Source organism: Siniperca chuatsi, linkage group LG4 (assembly GCF_020085105.1).
Source record: "Siniperca chuatsi isolate FFG_IHB_CAS linkage group LG4, ASM2008510v1, whole genome shotgun sequence".
Classification (NCBI taxonomy): domain Eukaryota; kingdom Metazoa; phylum Chordata; class Actinopteri; order Centrarchiformes; family Sinipercidae; genus Siniperca; species Siniperca chuatsi.
In genome coordinates, this window is record NC_058045.1 from 14,550,137 (window position 1) to 14,569,813 (window position 19,677).

General features: G+C 39.0%; 2 protein-coding genes across 2 annotated transcripts; one reads left to right on the forward strand and one right to left on the reverse strand.

Moving 5' to 3' along the window:
- Positions 1–5,710: 5,710 nt before the first annotated feature.
- On the forward strand, positions 5,711–7,672 carry LOC122875534 (leptin-like). The gene is made up of 3 exons (XM_044194787.1): positions 5,711–5,848; positions 6,388–6,587; positions 6,685–7,672. The coding sequence occupies exons 2-3, from the start codon at positions 6,438–6,440 to the stop codon at positions 7,018–7,020; spliced, it is 486 nt and encodes a 161-aa protein (XP_044050722.1). The 5' UTR covers positions 5,711–5,848; positions 6,388–6,437; the 3' UTR covers positions 7,021–7,672.
- Positions 7,673–7,933: 261 nt separating this feature from the next.
- Positions 7,934–19,150, reverse strand: rbm28 (RNA binding motif protein 28). Its single transcript, XM_044194785.1, has 20 exons — positions 18,774–19,150; positions 18,465–18,611; positions 18,263–18,369; positions 18,042–18,117; positions 17,822–17,914; positions 17,617–17,688; positions 17,349–17,451; positions 17,018–17,253; positions 16,848–16,917; positions 16,594–16,703; positions 16,432–16,505; positions 16,147–16,282; positions 15,734–15,798; positions 15,438–15,596; positions 15,053–15,202; positions 14,775–14,849; positions 14,551–14,680; positions 14,034–14,172; positions 10,832–10,955; positions 7,934–8,475 (listed from the first exon to the last, which is right to left on the reverse strand). Exons 1-20 carry the CDS (start codon positions 18,889–18,891, stop codon positions 8,335–8,337), a joined length of 2,325 nt encoding a protein of 774 aa, XP_044050720.1. The 5' UTR covers positions 18,892–19,150; the 3' UTR covers positions 7,934–8,334.
- Positions 19,151–19,677: the final 527 nt, after the last annotated feature.

Sequence of the window (19,677 nt, forward strand, 5' to 3'; positions counted from 1 at the left end):
GTGTCTATTATTGTCAAAACATACACCTGATGTTTTTAGGACTATGTTGGTCAATTAATGTGAAGTTTCAAAAGATCTTTTATGCACTTTGTATTTAAGACCATGTTGAACAGTTGTTAATGTCAGATATGTTTTAAATTAACTTTGAATGACTCTGTGATTAAGATACTGCAAAGGATTTGTCAATATATGTCAAATGAAATTCTAGCTGAATTTACTTATATGCATTATACAACATAGATGGCAAACATTATGCAGTTAGTAAGTAGTTTGTTTAAAAATAAAGCGGCCAGTAATTAATGGTTAAATCAGCCAAGTATGCTGTATTTAACTTTTTTTCTCCACAATCAAAATATACGGACCTAACAATATAAGTATACATCTATCTCTCATTTAGTAATCTAACTACTGTAGGCACAAATGATTTGTTGTACCTTGTTTTAATTTTCTGCTGCAGGATTCTGCCATTTGACCTGCTACTCCCTCAGAATTTCAAGTGGAGAGGATGGGTAGGGTCACTGAGGCTCTGATCAGCCTTTTTTAAATAAGGTCATTATACAGCTGTGCTGCAGCCCCAAAGATCCTGCTTGCTGTTTTGATCATGCGCTGCACTTTGTCATGCTGAACACACATATTTTTGACAGAACGCTCTGCAGAACAGATTTGTTGAACATCTGGAGGATATAGCGACATACTCTAAAATGATTCAGTTTCTGTTGCAGTCTCTTAGACTTACTCCAAACATTACAGTTACTGGCTGCCAGTATTTTAAAGTAAATTGTGCAATTTCTTTCTGATAGTGTAGCATAGTCCTTACACACTACATTTTACTTCACTACTGGACCTTCTGTTCTCATTACTTCAAATTTAAATACTAATGGAATATATGGTCTGGTGATTTTAGCTCAACATTTTCACATCAACTACTTCATATACTACTAATATTTCCTCTGAAATTAACATCTGTCTCATTAAAATCGAATTTATGTTCATTCAAAGATTGTGTAATGAAGGGTTGAATCACTCTAAAACACTTATTACACAGTTTTTTTTACAAACTATTAATGACACACTAATCCCATGTCAGGTACAGTAACTCATCTCTAGCAAAGAGCAGACTTTCCTGTTGTTTTGAAGTAAAAATTTGAAACATTAGTTTTTAGTATTGAGAGATTCAAAAAATGATTTGCAATTGCAGCATTCCCTGTCCAGTGCTTTCTTTAGTTTTAATTTCATTATTGAGTAGTACAGGTTTAATAGAAAACACTGAGATCCAGCTGCATCATAATAATGTAAGTTCAAAGTATTACAATGGAAAAATAGAAGCATTTTCCCAGTACCCCACCTCTTTTGTTAAATTTTATCAAAATGAAAGTGTGCATCACTGTATTCTGAAGACCTAATATCACCGAGGTTTATTTCATATGTATTTTGTGAATTTTATTGTTGTGTGCTCATCCATGTTGTCCGTTGACTGATTTCAGCTGAGTTCTTTGTATTTATACATTCATTGTCCTACAAAAGACTTAGACTTTGTGTTCAAGTGAATATGCACCAGACATTTGAGAATGAATTAATAGCAAAAAAAATTACACTGTATCCCATAGCACAAAAAAGGTTTATAGTATTTGTTTAAAACAGATTTGTATAAACTGTTACATGCACTTAAATTATCTCCAGTGATGGTCTTTTCCCGATGTGGTATATTGAGTTTGCTATATTAGCTGTTTAATGACAAATCAACCCCTACTCTAGAATTAAAATCCAAAGAAAGATCTCTGCATCTATTTACAGTAAGACAGTTTCAGTGGCTTGGCTAAAACTTTGACACTGCAGGGATCTGACTGGCTGAAACAGGGATTACTGTAAGTGTCTTTCAAATGTATTATTCAACATCCACAGAAATATAAAGCCAGCTGGTGGGAAAGGGCATCAGCCAGATATTTTGGACCTTGCATAACACGTCACTAGTTATAGTCTTCATGAATTCATTCGTGTTTTAACACTTTTACTCGCTTCTCCTTTGTAATAGGTCACTTTTGTTAGTATTTGCTGTCTTTAAAATATGAAAGGATTCGTGTGACCAGTGTTGCTTAACATGTTATTTTGTTAAAGATATTGCTTGCCGTGACTGCACTTTTACAGAGCTCCGACTCATTCATGACCCCCAATGAAAAGCTGATTCAGGTCTTTTCAGACAGGTTTTATGGTGTTAACGTCACTCTCAAGTGTCCCCGGGTAAAAACAACACAGCGTCCTGAATGGCAGCACATGCAGGATTACATTTAATTCCCAACATTCCTGTGACTCATCCAGGCAGGTGCTGCTGAGCAGAATTCCTGGTTTCCATGCTGCATCTGGACAAGTAATGCGATACTGTGTAAGGTCCACTGACATGGCACAGCCAGTGCTACAAGGGGAACAGGCAATGCTTTGTTAACCTTTTGGTCTGTATATCATTCTACATCATTCACTGGTAAAGTAATTACATCCCATCTCCTAACCTTATTGGATTAATGAATACTCTACATGCAGTATTACTGTGTGCAAGTGCATGTGTATAGTTTGATAAAAGAGGGGCACACACTTCTTCTGAGGATGTGACTCATATGCTCCCATAAGACATGTGACACAAAGTCCTCATGAATTATTAATGAAGCCTTGCAGTGTCCTTCTGTCATGCTCCAAGAGGTGACTTCTTGTCCTGCAGGGGTGCAGTCTGATAGATCCTCCATGATCCCAGGGACAAGGGACATCCAGACATAAAACTCTGGACCCACACCGCTGTTTTTTTGCACTTTTGGTTTCTAATGTAGCCACAAAAGCACAAATGTGTATCTTCTCTGTTTGGAACTAATTAGTGCATGTTGAGAACCATGGGCTAAATAAACACATTCATAAACTAACAACTCTGTTTGGAGGAGGAAGAGGAAATGCATTTGACTCATGCTTTTTATGAGAAGCTTTTTGATGAAAAAACTGAGAAAAGGCATACACATTTTGATTGACCTTTGATGTGGAGTCGGTAACACCACAGATTCATCTAAAATATAAAGATAAAGCATGACAGCCTTGTTTGTTTACAGATTAGCAACAAAGATATAATGAATGTATTCCACTGTGGGGTAAAATAAATAACCTAGTCAAGACTGACCATCTACATTATCTTGCATGTTTCCTGTATACTGAGATGTCACATACTGGCAGGCAAAATCCTGATTTAAAAATAGTTTTAGCGACAGGCAGCTTTTATTCATCCCAGATGTCAGGAAAATATTTTCTGCGTGCAATGAGACCTGCTCTGTTGCTGGTAAGAGAGCCCCCAAAACCCCCAGAGAAGAGCTCTGAAGAAACTTTTAACACTACTTGGAAACTATCCATCCAATTATATCCTCCACTTCATTCCATTATGTTTTTCTTTCATGAATAATACACTATTCCTGTTGAAAATACAAGTGGGACCGTGTCATCCATCCACTTTCCTTCCCAGAAATATATCCTTTAGTGTGTCTTTTTCCCAGCAATTTTCAGATTCTTTCACATTTCTGTTTATTCTGCCCAAAGTGTGGCAATGACCGTCTGTTAATAGTTTCATGAGACCTCTGTATGTGTGTGTGTGTGTGCCCTGGGCATGTTGGAGCATGTGCATGAGTTAGTAAATAGTTTTCAGGATTTACTGTAAGTTACCTTGAGAGAAAACTGAACTACCATTACGGTCCTGCTTTGTTCCCTGTGGTTGCCTCCCTCTAACACACTTCTTGGCCTCTCTGACCTCTTTTTGCTTCAGAGAAACAGAAATATGCACAGCCCCTCCCCCCCTTCTCCATGGAGCAGCAACAGAAAACTGCTTCCAAAATGGCCACATTTCAAAACACATTTAATTAGAGCATATGAGATAATTTAATCAAATGGTAGAGACATATGTGCTTGAAATGTGTTGGAGACAGCTATGAAGACAGGAGTCTTACATTAGAAACATCTGCCGTCCATACATGACATAACAATTCCTTTTGTCGTTCAATGGAAGACTGTACTTAAGCCTCAGTTCAGCAGAAGTTCATTCTGGACATTTAATAATTAACATTTTGATGTGTGATAATAATTTTGGTGGATCAAAATGAAAGACAAATATTCCTAATTTTTGTTCTTCAGAAATGACCGCTGACATTGGGTGGACAACAGTGACAGTAATTTACTGGATCCTGTATGCCAGTGAGAATCCTGGGTAGAATGCATTCATACTGTGTATGTGTAGTGCTACTTTGTGTGTGTCGTCAAAAGGAGTATCACCACCCACATTAGATCTTGTAATCAAAAAGTATTACCGAGTGCTTATCTCAATCGTTTTGTGGAAGTGAATCACCCGCAAAGTACTGTACGATTATACAGTACTATTTTGCTTTGCTCAATACGTTTTGAAAAAAATGTAAATGCTGTCTGGACCTACGTTCAGAACATCACACTCCTAATCTGTCAAACTGAACCGGAAAAGATCACGCAGGATGATTTCCTCGGGTTAAATATAAAAATGCTCAGACAAACATCAACTTATGTCCATTCCAAGATGCAGCGTTAGACTGCATGAAACTGTGACATTTCAAAATTCTCCTGTTTGTGTGTGTGTTTGTTGCCTTATATAGTTATCAAATCCCACAGTATGTGTGAATTATGTATGTGAGTAGATGCTTTCCCTGTGACTCATTTACTGTATGTGTGGCTGGTAGTCACCAAAAATGTATTGATTATTTCAACTTGCATCTATTAGATTTTCTCTGATATTTGATACCGAGTGATACAATCATATTGAACTCTGTGTACACAAGAAATAACTAACTGAACAAAATAAAATGAATAATGTACAATGATGAAGCTATAAAGACATGAAAGAAATGCTTATGCATTCTGATGATCAGGCAATAATGCCAGGAATCTCCATTTGTAAATGCAGCTCATTTATATATTCCAAAAATAAACATGAGATCAGTCAGGAGAAGAACTGTGTCATACTGGGCTCCTTTTATTTGGACAAGAAACCATAAATTACTTTGTGAAGATCTGTTTTGTAACACTGCTGTTATGTGTTTTTCTTTTTTGTAGTGTTTTTATTGTTTCAGTTCTTTTTTTTTCTGCTACTTTCCAGGTGTGCTTAGAAACACTGTGTGATGGTACACCTAAATAAATACTGACGTAACTAATCTTGGCACCTGACACCATTAGGCAATGTTTAGAAAGAGCAGCGAAGATAAGTGTCAGTACAGGATATGACATATATGGCATATTGATCAGTCGAGTCGCAAACATTTTTTTTGCAGTCACAAAATTGGAAACATTGCTGTTATTATTATCTGTAAACTATCTGTATTCCAAGGTTTACACAGGTATATGGAGGTGTAATTGTGGATGTGCCATGTCAAAAGGCAGTACTTTACTGCTTAACTTTACTTAAATATTAATGCTGAAATGCCTAAGAGAGTGAAGTTGTTTAGCAGCTACTGTGAGAGTAAGACACATTTTAAACTCACTTTCAAACTATTTCTAAAAGGGATAAAAACTATTTAGCAAACTTCCTAATTGTGATAAAAATACCTTGTCTGTATTTTTTCCCTGTGACTCAAATATGTCACTGGGTAGTTACCAAAAATGTACTTCTTATTCAGTTTACAGTACCTCCCGTCCCCTGCAGTCCCACCAGGGGATTCAGGGGTATGAGATGGAGAGAGGTAAGTGAGGGAGTAGATGAGGGGGAACGGGGGTCAGAGAGATGTGAGTAAGAGATGAGTCAACAGCCCTCCACTATAAGATACCCCGATGGAGCCTAACAGTGGCGTACACTCAGACACCAGCGAAGGTAAGGTCATGTCTCCTCTTCATTGCATTTACTGTCTCCTTTGTTCATGTTAGTTTAAAAGATAACAGCTTTTTGGAAAGTTTGAATGCTGGATTTATTTGTAAAAGATGTCAGTGACAAGTGAGGTGTTGTTTTTAGAGAAATGCTTGTTGGTTATTGACTGTGTCTTCTAGCTGAGGTTTTTGTGAGCTTACCATTCAGTCCATTCTTCACAGAACATGTAGCAGAGATTTGGGAAACAGGGGGGTTGAGAAGAATCGTGTTAGCCAAAGTACGTGATCTTTGTACCTGTTACACAGGCAAAAATTCACAGGTGTCTCTATCACAAATATTTGCTGCTAAAATCAAACATGTTGAGTAAATTACTGGAAGGAAGCATGTGTGTATGTATAAAATGATGACATGCGGATATTAACTCATGCCTGCTGTCTTCATGACACAATGGTGAAACAACAAGTGAAAGATGGATAACTGCAAAGATTAAAAGGAAGAATAATCTGCATAATATCTGCGCAGGTTCAATTTCATTCTTCTCCTAGGAATACCAGTGCTATTCTGAATTCTGTACATCCGGGGAAATACTACAAATATGGACTACACTCTGGCCGTCCTGTTTTCTCTGCTGCAAGTTTTAAGTGTGGGCACAGCGGCTCCTCTGCCAGTGGAAGTAGTGAAGATGAAATCAAAAGTGAAGTGGATGGCTGAACAGCTGGTGGTTAGGCTGGACAAAGACTTCCAGGTAATTTTTATGGCTCTGTTTATGGCGACACAGAATCTGGAGTGTTTACAAAAGTTGGTGTGTTTTTGACTGTATCTGGTTCTCTCTCTTGCTGCAGGTCCCCGCTGGCCTGACTCTCAGTCCACCTGCTGATGATCTGGATGGACCTTCCTCCATAGTGATGGTGTTGGAGGGTTATAACAGCCTGATCTCTGACACCCTTAACGGGGTCTCCCAGGTCAAGTTTGACATCTCTTCGCTGACGGGTTACCTCGATCAGTGGAGGCAGGGGCACTGCAGTGAGCAGCGGCCGAAGCCTTCGGTGCCGGGGCCACTACAGGAGCTACAGAGTCGAAAAGAGTTCATTCACACTGTGAGCATCGAGGCTCTCATGAGAGTGAAGGAGTTCCTCAATCTGCTGATGAAAAATCTGGATCATCTTAAGACTTGCTGAAAGACGGACATTAGGTCTAATATTTGTAAGTTGCTGGCCTGATTTTTGACAAGAATTGTCAAGTCTTAACTTTTGCAATGTGTTTTGAAGGAAATGTATTCTTGAACATGCTCTTATTTATATACATATGTATTTATTTATATATTGTATTTAGAAAATATGTATTTTACAAAAAACATTGTCATCAGGATGTTTGCAGCAACTGTAGTTTCCGCAGGAATATTTATATGCAAACTGATCTATGCTTTGCACTCAAAGATAAATCAGCTGCCCATAGGTTTGTACTATGACATCACTGTTCATCAACAAAGTTCTGCGTGAAAAAATATGCATCTACATATTCATTCAGCCAAAAAGCTGAATCAGCTGTGTAAAGTTGACTACAGCCAGAGGAAACGTCACGATGAGCAGTAATGTCATCCCTGGGAAATCCTGAAAACTGGTTTGATGCTTGCCAAGAATAATAATAAGACGTGTTTGTATGATAACTACAAGGACAGGAAGGATAAAGGGCAACTTTTGTTTCAGGGCAATATCATCAGCTCTTCCAAACTGGCTATTTATATCCACAGATGATATTTTGTATATTTTTGTACAATGTTTTTTATGACTATTTGATTAAAACCATGAATAAATATTTAACTAAAATATATTTTTTGTAATATGCAAGTTTGTCAGTGTTGTGTAATGAGTGAAAGATGAGATGAGAAAGATCAGAATGGAGTGAAAAAGGAACTTAGACCAGGTTAAAATATAATGTCATTTGTGGGTGTTCATCTCCTGCCACACTAAAGGGTTCATGCGTGGGACGTGTTTATCCAGAGCTATCGGCTTATGATTAACTCCTGTTAAAAACTAGCATTAAAATAAGTGAATGTAATGGCAATGGTCATAATGAACTGACATCTGTGAATCCAACAAATATGGATTTAATACCAAAATGTAAAGATTAACAATAAAACACAAATTCAAGGGTTTTGTTATATTTTCATAAAAAGGCATGTACACAAAAACACAATCCTTACATTATTCAGTTTGTTTTAGTTGTAAAAAACAAACAACATGAGCATGGATTACAGAAATTCAGGAACAGGATGAATGAAGTTAAGTGACAGTAAAGGTTCACACATGGGCATCATATACTGTACAATTTGACACAAAACTCATTTATGAGAACCATTGTACTTACAGCAAAACCTCAGGATGTGGAATATAAAAGACCTCTATTGTGGTAGCCTTAAACACTTAAGATTCCAAAACATTTTCTCTCTCTCTCTCTCTCTCTCTCTCTCTCTCTCTCACACACACACACAATTAATTGTCAAACCACTTGTTTCTTTTAATGTTGGTGTTCTTGTCACTGTTCCCCATTAGTTTTTTCTTGTACTGCTCCACCAGGCTGTCAAAGCGGTCTCCATCCCTTCTCTTGAAATGCTTCTTTGCCATTTTAACATTCTGGTAAACAACAAAATAAAGAGTTAGGCCTATCACGATAATTACGTTATCGACTTATTGTACTTTGCTGACCTCGACAAGCGTGTTTGTTTACATAAGAATGTCACCAACATTTTAGCCAACATGATGTCAGAAAGAACAGCAGGGTTTTCCCTACATTATAAGACTTAGGCACTGTGGAAAAAAAACCTAAACGCTGCGCCCTAAGCCGAATGAACAGGAAAAAAAAAAAAACTATGCAGAAACACGTTTGCTGTCATTTCTGGTCGTGCTGCTTCTGTTCTCTTGTTGTCTGCTCTCTGTGTGGAGTTTCACCATGGGCGGGGCTCGGGCAGCTCCTTTCTCCAGTCCACACACAACAGTGTTACCAACTTGGCGACTTTCTCGCTAAATTTAGGGACTTTTCAGACTCTTATTAGTGAAATGAATGCGATGGAATTGCCCTTAAAATGACAATAATATTGTTTATCACAATTATTGCTGGGACAATATATCTTCCATATCTCAGTCATGAGATGTAACAGGACAACTCCGATAAAGTGCTACCAAACTAACACGCTATTGTTTCAAAAAAGTTTAAAAGCACTGCTGGCAGAGATTAGTGTAAAAAGTAAGATGTGTGATCGTGATGGGTTAGGCTTTAGATTACAGCCCGCAACATACAGCATAATTCTTCCCAATTCACCGTGAAATTCTTTGTACTGACGGTGTACTTAAAATACTTACAGTAAATAAGTCAACAATCTGCCGATGAGTTCAAACGCCAGATTGTTGCTCAGTAGGCCATACTGTACAACACAATATTAAATGTTTTTTTTAAGTTTACAGATTACCCTTATTCCTCAACTTCACATCTCGTTCCCTTGTACTTACATGTATTTATTGTAACGTACTGTACTGGTACACCGTTAGTACAAAAAACTACAACGTAAATTTGGAAGAATTACACTGTACATTGCGGGCAAGAATAAGCAATATCACTTGTCAAGATCTCATGACATCAAACCAAAAAATGTTACGTTACAACCTGTTTTGTTTAATTCAGTACCAGAAACTTGCATTCATCAATGCATTTTAATCTAAAAAGCCACATTTCAATGATTTGTGAGAATTTCTCTTTGAAAAGGGCCAATCACACAGAAATGCACTTTAAAAAGTGAAAACACAATGCCAGAAAAATCATTGTTCTCCTCCTGCAAACTTCTTTTATTTTCTGGTACTTTTCTTTAATTTTCAACTTGTCTGTGTTGTTAGCTTACCTAGCCTTGTTGGTTCACCCAGGAAAAACAACACATTTTCTCGCTTACCGCCATTACTCTGGAAGGGCCTGATCAAGTATCACAGAATGATCAGGGTGTAAACCACACACAGCTTGCTACAAAGTAACTGCAGTGGTCAACAAACAGACCAACTAACATTGTCTTCCTTAGTTGCAGTGTAAGGCCGATACTTATATTTAAGGGATTAAAAAATCTGATAACAATATATCAGCCAATATAGATTTTTTACATTTATACAAACATTTTTGGTAGTAAGAAGTCTGACCAAGATATGTACCCAGTGGGACATTTTACAGTTGGAACATAAACTTGCTCTAGTTGACAAGCTATTTCATGGAGACACTGTCTCTAAATTATCTAAAAAATATCTTTAGTATTTCTGTACTGCCATTTCTTATCAGACAATGAGCTAATTTTGGCCGATAAATCGGCCTCTTCTACAAAAATTCATAAACAGAATAGAGAAGCCAGACAGAAGGTCACACACCTATTTTCATTATTTCCATTTTGTCAGAAACCCAAATTGTTTAATGCCCAGCTGAAATGCATGGCTCTGAAACAGCTGACAAAATATTATGTTCTAAAATAATATTACTACAATTTCACTTGGTGCCGCCAAAGCATTACATTTCATATTGACTAAACTACTGGAAAACATGAATGTTCTGTCTTCAGTGAATGATTTTTTTTTCATGCTTTAATCCAGTCTATCTTTGTGATAAAGTGATACATGTTTTTACAATGTCAGTACTGTTAAATCTGTCAAACACTTTGACCCTCCACTGGTCTACCGGACAGACTGCCGGCAGCAGCCAGTTTTAGGATCATTTTGATTTGGTTTTGGGCTCTTTTCAAGTAGGTAGTCTTCTCAACTACCTCTTCACTTTTTTTGGTGCTGAAATGCATCTTGAGGTTACTCAAACGTCCTTGCCTTAGAAATTATTAGGACTGACAAAGCCACTGTTTTACATCGTTTCTAATAAATCAGTGCCTCAGCAGCTACTCTTCGCTTTAAGATGTGTTGTGAATATGACCAAAGACTACAAATAAGCATATACAACAGAATATGCACGAACCTGGTTTCTAGGCTGTGTGGGCTTTTCCATCTGTCCCATCTGTCGTCTTTGACGCTCTTTCCTGTTGGATCCAGGCTTTGCTTTATTGGGTGGAGGGGCCTGTTGCTTTCCTTTGTCACGCATCCTGCAAAAGACAACAGTTCACAATCTGTAACTTAAAGCTAAGGAAGGTAATGTATTTTTTGGTATATTTGTTGAAATTCTCTTTAAAAATTAAAAAAAGTTAAAAAAAAAAAAAAAAAAAAAAAAAAAAAAAAAAGCCCATATGTAATAAGCCCATCCAAACATTTCATCCGGCCCGGCCCGAATGAAATAATTGGCTGTCCTGCCTGCCTGTCCTACCTGCGCACACTCTGCCCCTGCACTGCGCATGAAAATGTGTTTTGGGAGAGTGGCTTTGGAGGGCGACCTAAAGGGAAGGGCTGGGATTTTTTCGGTTGTATACTTTCAAAATCTAGTTGTCTCTTGCTAGTTTCTCCAACATTATCTACCCTAGCTTTAAGGCAAGACACTACAGGCAAAGCAAAGTTTTTTCATGCACTGGTCAATTTTGGGCTATTTTGCTTCCATAACATGTCATCTTTCAGACTTTCAGGAAACACCTAAAATACACATTTAGCATATTTAAACAAAATTTCAGAAAACCTGTAATACAAAAAAATATTGTCTTAATGTAAGTAATCAACTGGGGAAGTTTCATGGTGATATCTATTAGTTGAAATGTTTACCCTATTCACCAGTAGTGTATGGCCTTAAAGGGACCTTGTTGTGAAACTGCTCAAAACAAATCTGTGGATTATCTTGAGTAATCAGGTCATGATTTCTGGAAAGAGACATTGCTATTGAGTTTATCAAATTTATTTTTTTCTACGGCCAATATCTCCATAACTCACAATTTACACCAAAACAATCTAGATGGATAAATAGCACTATATGTATTTTTAATTTTGGGTTGAACTGTCAACTTTAAGCCTGATGCCCACTGTTGAGTGATAGTCAGTTTTGTCATATGGGTTTTTCGAAGGATATGTTTAGCGACTGTTTTACATAACTGTTTAAGTACTGTTAGTACCTGACAACTCAAAATAGGTTACATCAGTTACCCAAGTATACTACTTTATATTTTTAGTAACTTGAGGGAAACAGACCTAGAGTTTTTATCATCAGCCAGTTAATTCCTGCATTGAAAGTCCAAGAGGTTTTAAAATTCAGACTGCTCTGATATATATACACACACACACATATATATATATTATATATATATATATATAAAAAAACTTTGTCCTTCACCCTCCGCGGGTGGTCTCATCCTTCGAGCTCGGGTCCTCTACCAGAGGCCTGGGAGCTTGAGGGTTCTGCGCAGTATTTTTGCTGTTCCCAGTACTGCGCTCTTCTGGACCGAGATGTCTGGTGTTCTTCCAGGGATCTGCTGTAGCCACTCCTCCAGTTTGGGGGTCACTGCCCCGAGTGCTCTGATGACCACGGGCACCACTGTTGCCTTCACCTTCCAGGCCTTCTCCAGCTCTTCTCTGAGCCCTTGGTACTTCTCTAGTTTCCCATGTTCCTTTTTCCTGATGTTGCCATCGCTTGGTATCGCCACATCAACCACAACGGCTTTCCTCTGTTGTTTGTCAACCACCACGATGTCAGGCTGGTTCGCCATTACCATTCTGTCAGTCTGGATCTGGAAGTCCCACAGGATCTTGGCTCGGTCATTCTCTACCACCTTTGGAGGTGTTTCCCACTTTGACCTCGGGGTTTCCAGTCCATACTCAGTGCAGATGTTCCTGTACACTATGCCAGCTACTTGGTTATGGCGCTCCATGTATGCTTTTCCTGCCAGCATCTTACAACCTGCAGTTATGTGCTGGATTGTCTCAGGGGCCTCTTTGCACAGCCTACACCTTGGGTCTTGTCTGGTGTGGTAGATCTGGGCCTCTATTGCTCTGGTGCTCAGGGCCTGCTCCTGTGCAGCCATGATGAGTGCCTCTGTGCTGTCCTTCAATCCAGCCCGCTCTAGCCATTGGTAGGACTTCTTGATATCAGCCACTTCAGTTATGTTCGGTGGTACATCCCATGTAGGGGTTTGTCCTCCCATGATGGTCCTTCCTCCAGCACGTCTTCCTCTGTTCTCCATTGCCTGAGACATTCCCTGAGCACGTCATCTGTTGGGGCCTTATCTTGGATGTACTTGTGGATCTTGGATGTTTCATCCTGGATAGTGGCTCTCACACTCACTAGTCCACGGCCGCCTTCCTTACGGCTAGCATACAGTCTCAGGGTGCTGGATTTGGGATGGAACCCTCCATGCATGGTGAGGAGCTTTCGCGTCTTAACGTCTGTGGTCTGTATCTCCTCCTTTGGCCATCTTATTATTCCCACAGGGTATCTGATCACTGGCAGGGCGTAGCTGTTTATTGCCTGGGCTTTGTTCTTGCCATTGAGCTGACTTCTTAGGATTTGCCTTACTCGTTGGAGGTATTTGGCCGTTGCCGTCTTCCTTGTTGCCTCTTCGAGGTTGCCATTTGCCTGTGGTATTCCAAGGTACTTGTAACCATCCTCAATGTCTGCCATTGTTCCTTCTGGGAGTGAGACCCCTTCTGTGTGGACTACCTTCCCTCTCTTTGTCACCATTCGACTGCACTTCTCAAGCCCGAATGACATCCCAATGTCAGAGCTGTAGATCCTGGTGGTGTGGATCAGTGAGTCGATGTCCCGCTCGCTCTTAGCGTATAGCTTGATGTCATCCATGTAGAGGAGGTGACTGATGGTGGCCCCGTCGGTATCCATAGCCGGTCTTGTTGATTAGTTGGCTGAGGGGGTTCAGTCCTATGCAGAACAGTGGGACAGAGCATCTCCTTGGTATTGAGCGTACACTTTCGCAGGTTGAGTTGCGAACAGCCGGTTTATTCTTCTGGCTTCATTATCTCTCGTGTATCTGTTTAGGCGGCTGGCCAAGGCTTGGAGCCTTTGTTTGGCAGTTTCGAGCACACACACACATATATACACACACACACACACACACACTACAGTTGCACTAAGGTAAGGCAGATCAGCAAACACATGAGAGAAAAATCCACTGCTATTATGTAAAAACAAGCAAGAAGTGTAGTACCAATGGAAAAACAGTCAAAGCACTTTCTCTCAGCTGTTAATGAGTAGAGCTAGATTACGGTACAAAAGTGTAAACTGAAAACTGTACCTGATCTTAGGTCCCCGATGGGAAGGCAAAGGTAGAACCTTCCTCCGTTTCTTTCCGTTCTCCAAATCTATGTGCTCGACCTCAGGGTTGGTCTGGAAGCCAAAATAGCGCCTGCCTTGCTTCTGGCATTGAGGAGGTGCTGATAAATACAGAAAAGCAGTCAGAGAGAAAATCAAAAAAAAGTAAGAAGAATGTAAATGGTAACAGCAAAAATAAAAAGGTTTAAGTTTAGCTGAGTTTAATTCAGTGTTACAGCCACTCAAAGGTAATATGATTGCTCCACAGCACTAGTGTGCTGTACTGTATCTGTGTTGTGACAGTGTATCATGTTTTTCATCACTTTATACATGGTTAACTGAATCAGTACAGTACAAGCATGGGGAACAGCATGTATGTATGAGAGCAGGTGTTTTCCCATCAACTATCAAAAGCTGTCCAGGAGAATAGCAACCCATTAAACACTCATGTCCAACTGCCCAATATGTTCTCTCACATGAAAAAAGTAATATTTTCATACCTCTCTCCTTTCCTGTCTGCTCTGATGAGGACTGTGCTTGATTTCCACCTTTCCTAGGTGCTTTTCTATCTCCGGCTGTCTGGGACTGAGGTGTTGCTCCTCCTTTAAAAGGCTGATTTCTGAAAAACTCCTGCAAAAATATTCACACATGGTTACTTTAGGTTTACTGGGGGGGTGCATTTTTCAATTTAATCTAACTATCACACAAACTGATACAAACACACCTTGTTTTTTTGTTGTCGCAATTCTTTTATTTTGAGTTTCCTTGAATCCTCCAAGGAGAACTCAACAATGGGTCTCTGCAGGATGACATAAAATGCATTGTTATGCCTCACCAACACAAGATTGCTTTTGGACCAGGAAAAGTATGTAATGTAAATGTTTGTTATATAATCCAGTGTGACAAACCAAATAAACACAACTTGTTAAGTCTAATAAATCTAATCTTTTAAAAACAGTGATAATGATTTCAGCACTTCAGTAGTCCAGTACAAAAATGTACCTTGTGTGAGCCAAAGATGTCAGGGTTGTTGTTAAGGTAACGAAGTGTGGTGAGAGCATGTTCATGGCCCTGGAACTGGACAAAGCCATAACCTAACGATTGTCCCATCACCTGACCCTTCTCTGGCTTCTTGTCATACATCACCCGACACTAAAAGGAGAAACAAGAGGTGCACACACAAACAGAATGAATAATAATGACAACAGCACCCCCTACTGGGCATACAGACACAATGTTTTGAATTCAATGTCAGCCTGACACTCATAAATGCTACTCAAACAAAACTATTTCCGGGAATGTTTTACAAAGCTGCAAACGAATAACTGCTATAATGATACTGCCATATTTCATGAAATGTCTACCAGTATGCCATAATGTTTCTCACCTCTGTGATGCGAACTCCCTTGCTTCCTTTTACTGCTTGGAGGCAGAGTGCTTTGAGTTTTTTATTGTCCACTGACTTGGGCAGGTTATGGACACACAGACGAGTCTTTGACACAAACACTTTTATGTCCCGAAGCTTGGCCCTCTTTATTTCTTCAAACTGAGGGAAATAGACAACACCAAATATACGCGTCAACATAAGAGTAATAATGAGAGATGAAAAGCGTAAGAAAGGTGTATGCATTGAAAATCATTCTACAAGTAGAAATGTAAAATGGTTAATGAAAACAATCTCACTCTGGTTCTTTTGATCATGTCTGCTTCAGGCACACCCTCTGCAGCCTTGGTCCCAGCGCGGATCACTGGGTGTTGCAGACAAAAGAGAATAACATACAGTATAAGAACAGATTTAGAAGCAATTCAGCAAAGGAGAGTGACAACTAAATCTATTTCAAAACTTAAATAGGAACCTCACAAGGCAGACATGGCTTTCCTAAGTAACTCAGTTCTGTGATTTAAGATATCATCTTGTTTATGTCTCCCCATATAATCCTGTATCATGACAGTTTCATGTGTAATGTGATACCTTTAATATTGACAGTGAATCAAATAACTTGTGTCAAGGTGAAAGGATCACTAGTAGAGTCGAGTGAGAGAGCGGACAGGTGGTAAAGAAGGAGAAAAGAGAAGCATGAAATGGGTTTACTCACATCCCTCTCTGGCCAGGTACAGGTTCCTGGTGCCTGTTTCTACTTTCACCTTGTTCACTTTCAGCTTGGTAGCATCCTCTCTGCTCACTGCTGCCACAATGAAAAGCTTTCTGCCATCTACACGAATGCCACCATTCTGCACAAAATAACCCAAAGTTACAACAAGGCAGCAACATCAACTCATTGCACAAAACAGGACAACAGATGATGCCGTGCCATTAAAAAGGCAGGGACATTTTTTAAGTTAATGATTCAGAATTGAATGCATATGAGACTGCATATTACCTCTGCCTCATCCTGTGCTGCAGCTATGCATCTGTCTGCAGCCTCTTTAGTCTTAAACTGAGCAAATGCACAACCTGGCAAAATAACAAACCCAAAATGAGTCAATCAACCTGTTTTCTCAAACAGAGAGAAGAGTGTTTCACTCAAGCACTGCTGACTGACCTTTTGAATGTTCTGTGTCAGGATGGAGAACAATCTTTATGTAGTTAAGCTCGCCGTACTTTAGGAGAATTTCCTCAAGACCCTCTTCCTCCGTGTCAAAGGACAGGTTCCTAACTCATCCAGGAGTAAGATGAAGAAAGATTGTGATAAGATAATAAATGAGCATGAATTTGATAATGAAGAAATGGAGAAATGGGGTAGAGTAAGATAAATTAAAGCAGGTTTAAGATTAAGTAGTGAGAAGAATTGCAAACCTGATGAAAATTGTTCTGCCTTCTTTCACATCTGAAAGGAGAAGTTTCTTTGAGGTTTTCTTCTTTTGAGCTAGGGACAGAAGAGCAGTGTCAAAACATTTATTGCATTAAATTTATGAAAGAAAATATTTACATTACATGCAAATACACAAAAAGCAGAGAATTTATACCCTGTTCATCTTCTTCATTGTCTTCATCTTCCTTTTCATCCTCACTCTCATCTTGATCACCATTTGAATCAAGGCTACTCTTATCATCATCATCTTCTTCCTCCTCCTGGGACACATCATCATCTTTTTCATCTTCATCATCCTCCTCCTCCTCCTCACTGTCTTGTTCCTCGCTATCATCTTCATCTTCTGATTGGGACTCCTCCACCTGCTGCACAGCTGGTTTCAAAGTGACTCTGTGTATAGATGTGGCACAAAATTAACCAGTAAAGGTAACCAGTTTTAACACTAGTGGCAAATTAATAGAGGTATACATATTTGAGGTTCACACTTTTTCTTCTCAGGTGCTGCTTGTGTCTTTTCTTCCTCCTCATCTTCAGTGTCACTCTCTGCGTCTGACTCTTTTGCAGTTGCCTCCTCAGTTTTCTTCTTTCCTATTAAAGCAAAACAGTGATAATGATTCCTATCTTTATTTTGATGTAGATATATATTCTAATGACTACTAGGACACAAGTGTTTTCTTGTCATTTTAATGTGCAGTGGATAATAAAAAGAGAAGTATTTGTTTACCCTTGCAGATGACAAATGTGGAAAATTACCTGCACTTGAGGATGGCTGTGTGGCAATATACTTGTCCTTAGGCACAGCCCAGTCAACTGCTACCTGCCGACCTGTGAATGATAACAATGTTTTAAAATGCAGTCACATGATACAAACTAACTAAAAGTTAATTTCCCAAAGTGAGATGTCAACAATGAACAGTGTTTCTCACACAACAGCAATGCAAGTGCCTCACTCACAAACCTTTTATCTCCTTCAGGTTCAAGGCATTGAGCGCTCTTGCTGCCTCAGACACATTTTTAAAAAGGACAAACGCAAATCCTCGCATCTTCCCATCTGTACAAAAAAAATGACAAAAATAAACATCATGAGAAAATAACCAATCAACCTGCTCAAGGGTCACATGACAGTTCAACATGTTGTGCTTATTTGTACATCCAGTGAGAATTAAAACCATTTTTACCAGGTTTGAGGGGGATTTTGGCCTCAAGAACTGTTCCAAACTTGACACAAACCTGCTTCAGATCATCTTCTGAGCACTGTAACACAAAACATTTACAGGTCAAGGAACGAGCGTACCTCTTTAACAGCAGATATAACAGCAGATAATAATTGAAATTCAGATATTGGATCAAAGTGTGCTTGTCTGTTGTTGCATTTCACAACCATGTAAGCATGCTGTACCTTAAAACTAAGGTTCCTTATGATGAGTCTAGCTTTCAAAGTGTTTTTCCTGAAGCCTTTGGATTTCTGCTCGTCTTCCTTTGGTGCTGCAGCTGGCTCTTTAGGTGCTAACGTTAAATGAAAGATATGAGTAAGGTTATCAAGTAGACATAAGGTGAGAGCTCTCCCAGTTGCTAGTTTCTGGACATGCCTTTATACACACCGGTTTTCCTTTTGTCTTTCATTTTCTTCCTCGCCACTGACAGAGAAAGTCTCTGTCCGTCGTATTCTTTTATTTCTTTCAAGGCTCGCTGTGCATCTTCCTCCATGGAATATGTGACATATCCAAATCCCCGACATTTTTCTGCGCCTGGATTATGAATATGAATAGGTTAAAAGTTTATCTTTTACTTGTACTGCGAATGTTTAGTAAGCAGTAACTTAGTAGTTCAACAGTTAGTTACGTTATAGTACATTTTCTCGTTAATTTATTTAGTAAAAGACCCCGAATAAATGACAGTGACAACTTTACCCTTTTCTCTGACCACGAAGCATTGCTTCACCGGTCCAATTTCTGAGAATATTTCCTCTAAGCGTTCATTTGAAGCTGAAGCTGGTAGAGAACCAACGAATATGGTCTGCGCTGGCATGGCTGTCTACTGCCTAGCTAACGTTATCTTGCTAATGTTAGCCTGCCTGGCTCGGTAATAATTCACAAACTGATGTCTAATTTGTTAACAATCCAGCATTGAAGGTTACTCTCAAACTATTCGATATCACACGAATCACTTAGATGAATACATGATACAGAACTGTTTAACTTGAACACCACTAGCTTCCAGATTAGGTCGCATGTTTACATATGTGCGCAGCCATCTTCGAATCTTAACGGAAATGGCTTCGCAGTTACTCGCAGAAAGCCGGTCTGTGGCGCCGCCTACCGTCTCGGAGGTTTACATCTTGCAATCACGCTCCCATTTAATGATTTATTTATGTATATATTTACTTACGTGCTTACTTACGTAGATTGATAAAGAGCTAGCATTGACTGAACACAATATAAAAATCGAAAATAGAATAAACTGACAGAATAGAGACTAAAGATGCGACTAAAACATGAACTCTAATATGCACTGACACTACAACGATAGTAATATAGAATACACATTAGTGCAAGTCAAGTAGATATAGATAAAAGCTATGCAGTAGGGTACAGAATTCGCTGTGAACATTGAACAGAATTAATTAATGTGCACTGAATATATGCTAATATAGGAATCATTTACACTATGTATACAGATGTTTATCTTGAGGGTCTGAAGTGCAAAAGAAAAACACAGGATTGGAAAGATTAACAGCAGATGCATCTGTAATATAAGAGATGTGATGAATAAATGCAATAAATAAATGTATAAATCCAGGTGAGCAGTCTGTCC

What these genes read in the sequence shown, in the direction of transcription:
- rbm28 (XM_044194785.1), bottom strand. Translation starts at nt 18,891, where the DNA reads ATGCCAGCGCAGACCATATTCGTTGGTTCTCTACCAGCTTCAGCTTCA. An exon ending in CTTCGTGGTCAGAGAAAAGG is followed by an intron (nt 18,612 to 18,773) that starts GTAAAGTTGTCA and finishes TTCATAATCCAG; the next exon opens with GCGCAGAAAAATGTCGGGGA. An exon ending in TGCGACAACAAAAAAACAAG is followed by an intron (nt 14,681 to 14,774) that starts GTGTGTTTGTAT and finishes ATATTTTTGCAG; the next exon opens with GAGTTTTTCAGAAATCAGCC.
- LOC122875534 (XM_044194787.1), top strand. Translation starts at nt 6,438, where the DNA reads ATGGACTACACTCTGGCCGTCCTGTTTTCTCTGCTGCAAGTTTTAAGT. An exon ending in GGCTGGACAAAGACTTCCAG is followed by an intron (nt 6,588 to 6,684) that starts GTAATTTTTATG and finishes CTCTTGCTGCAG; the next exon opens with GTCCCCGCTGGCCTGACTCT.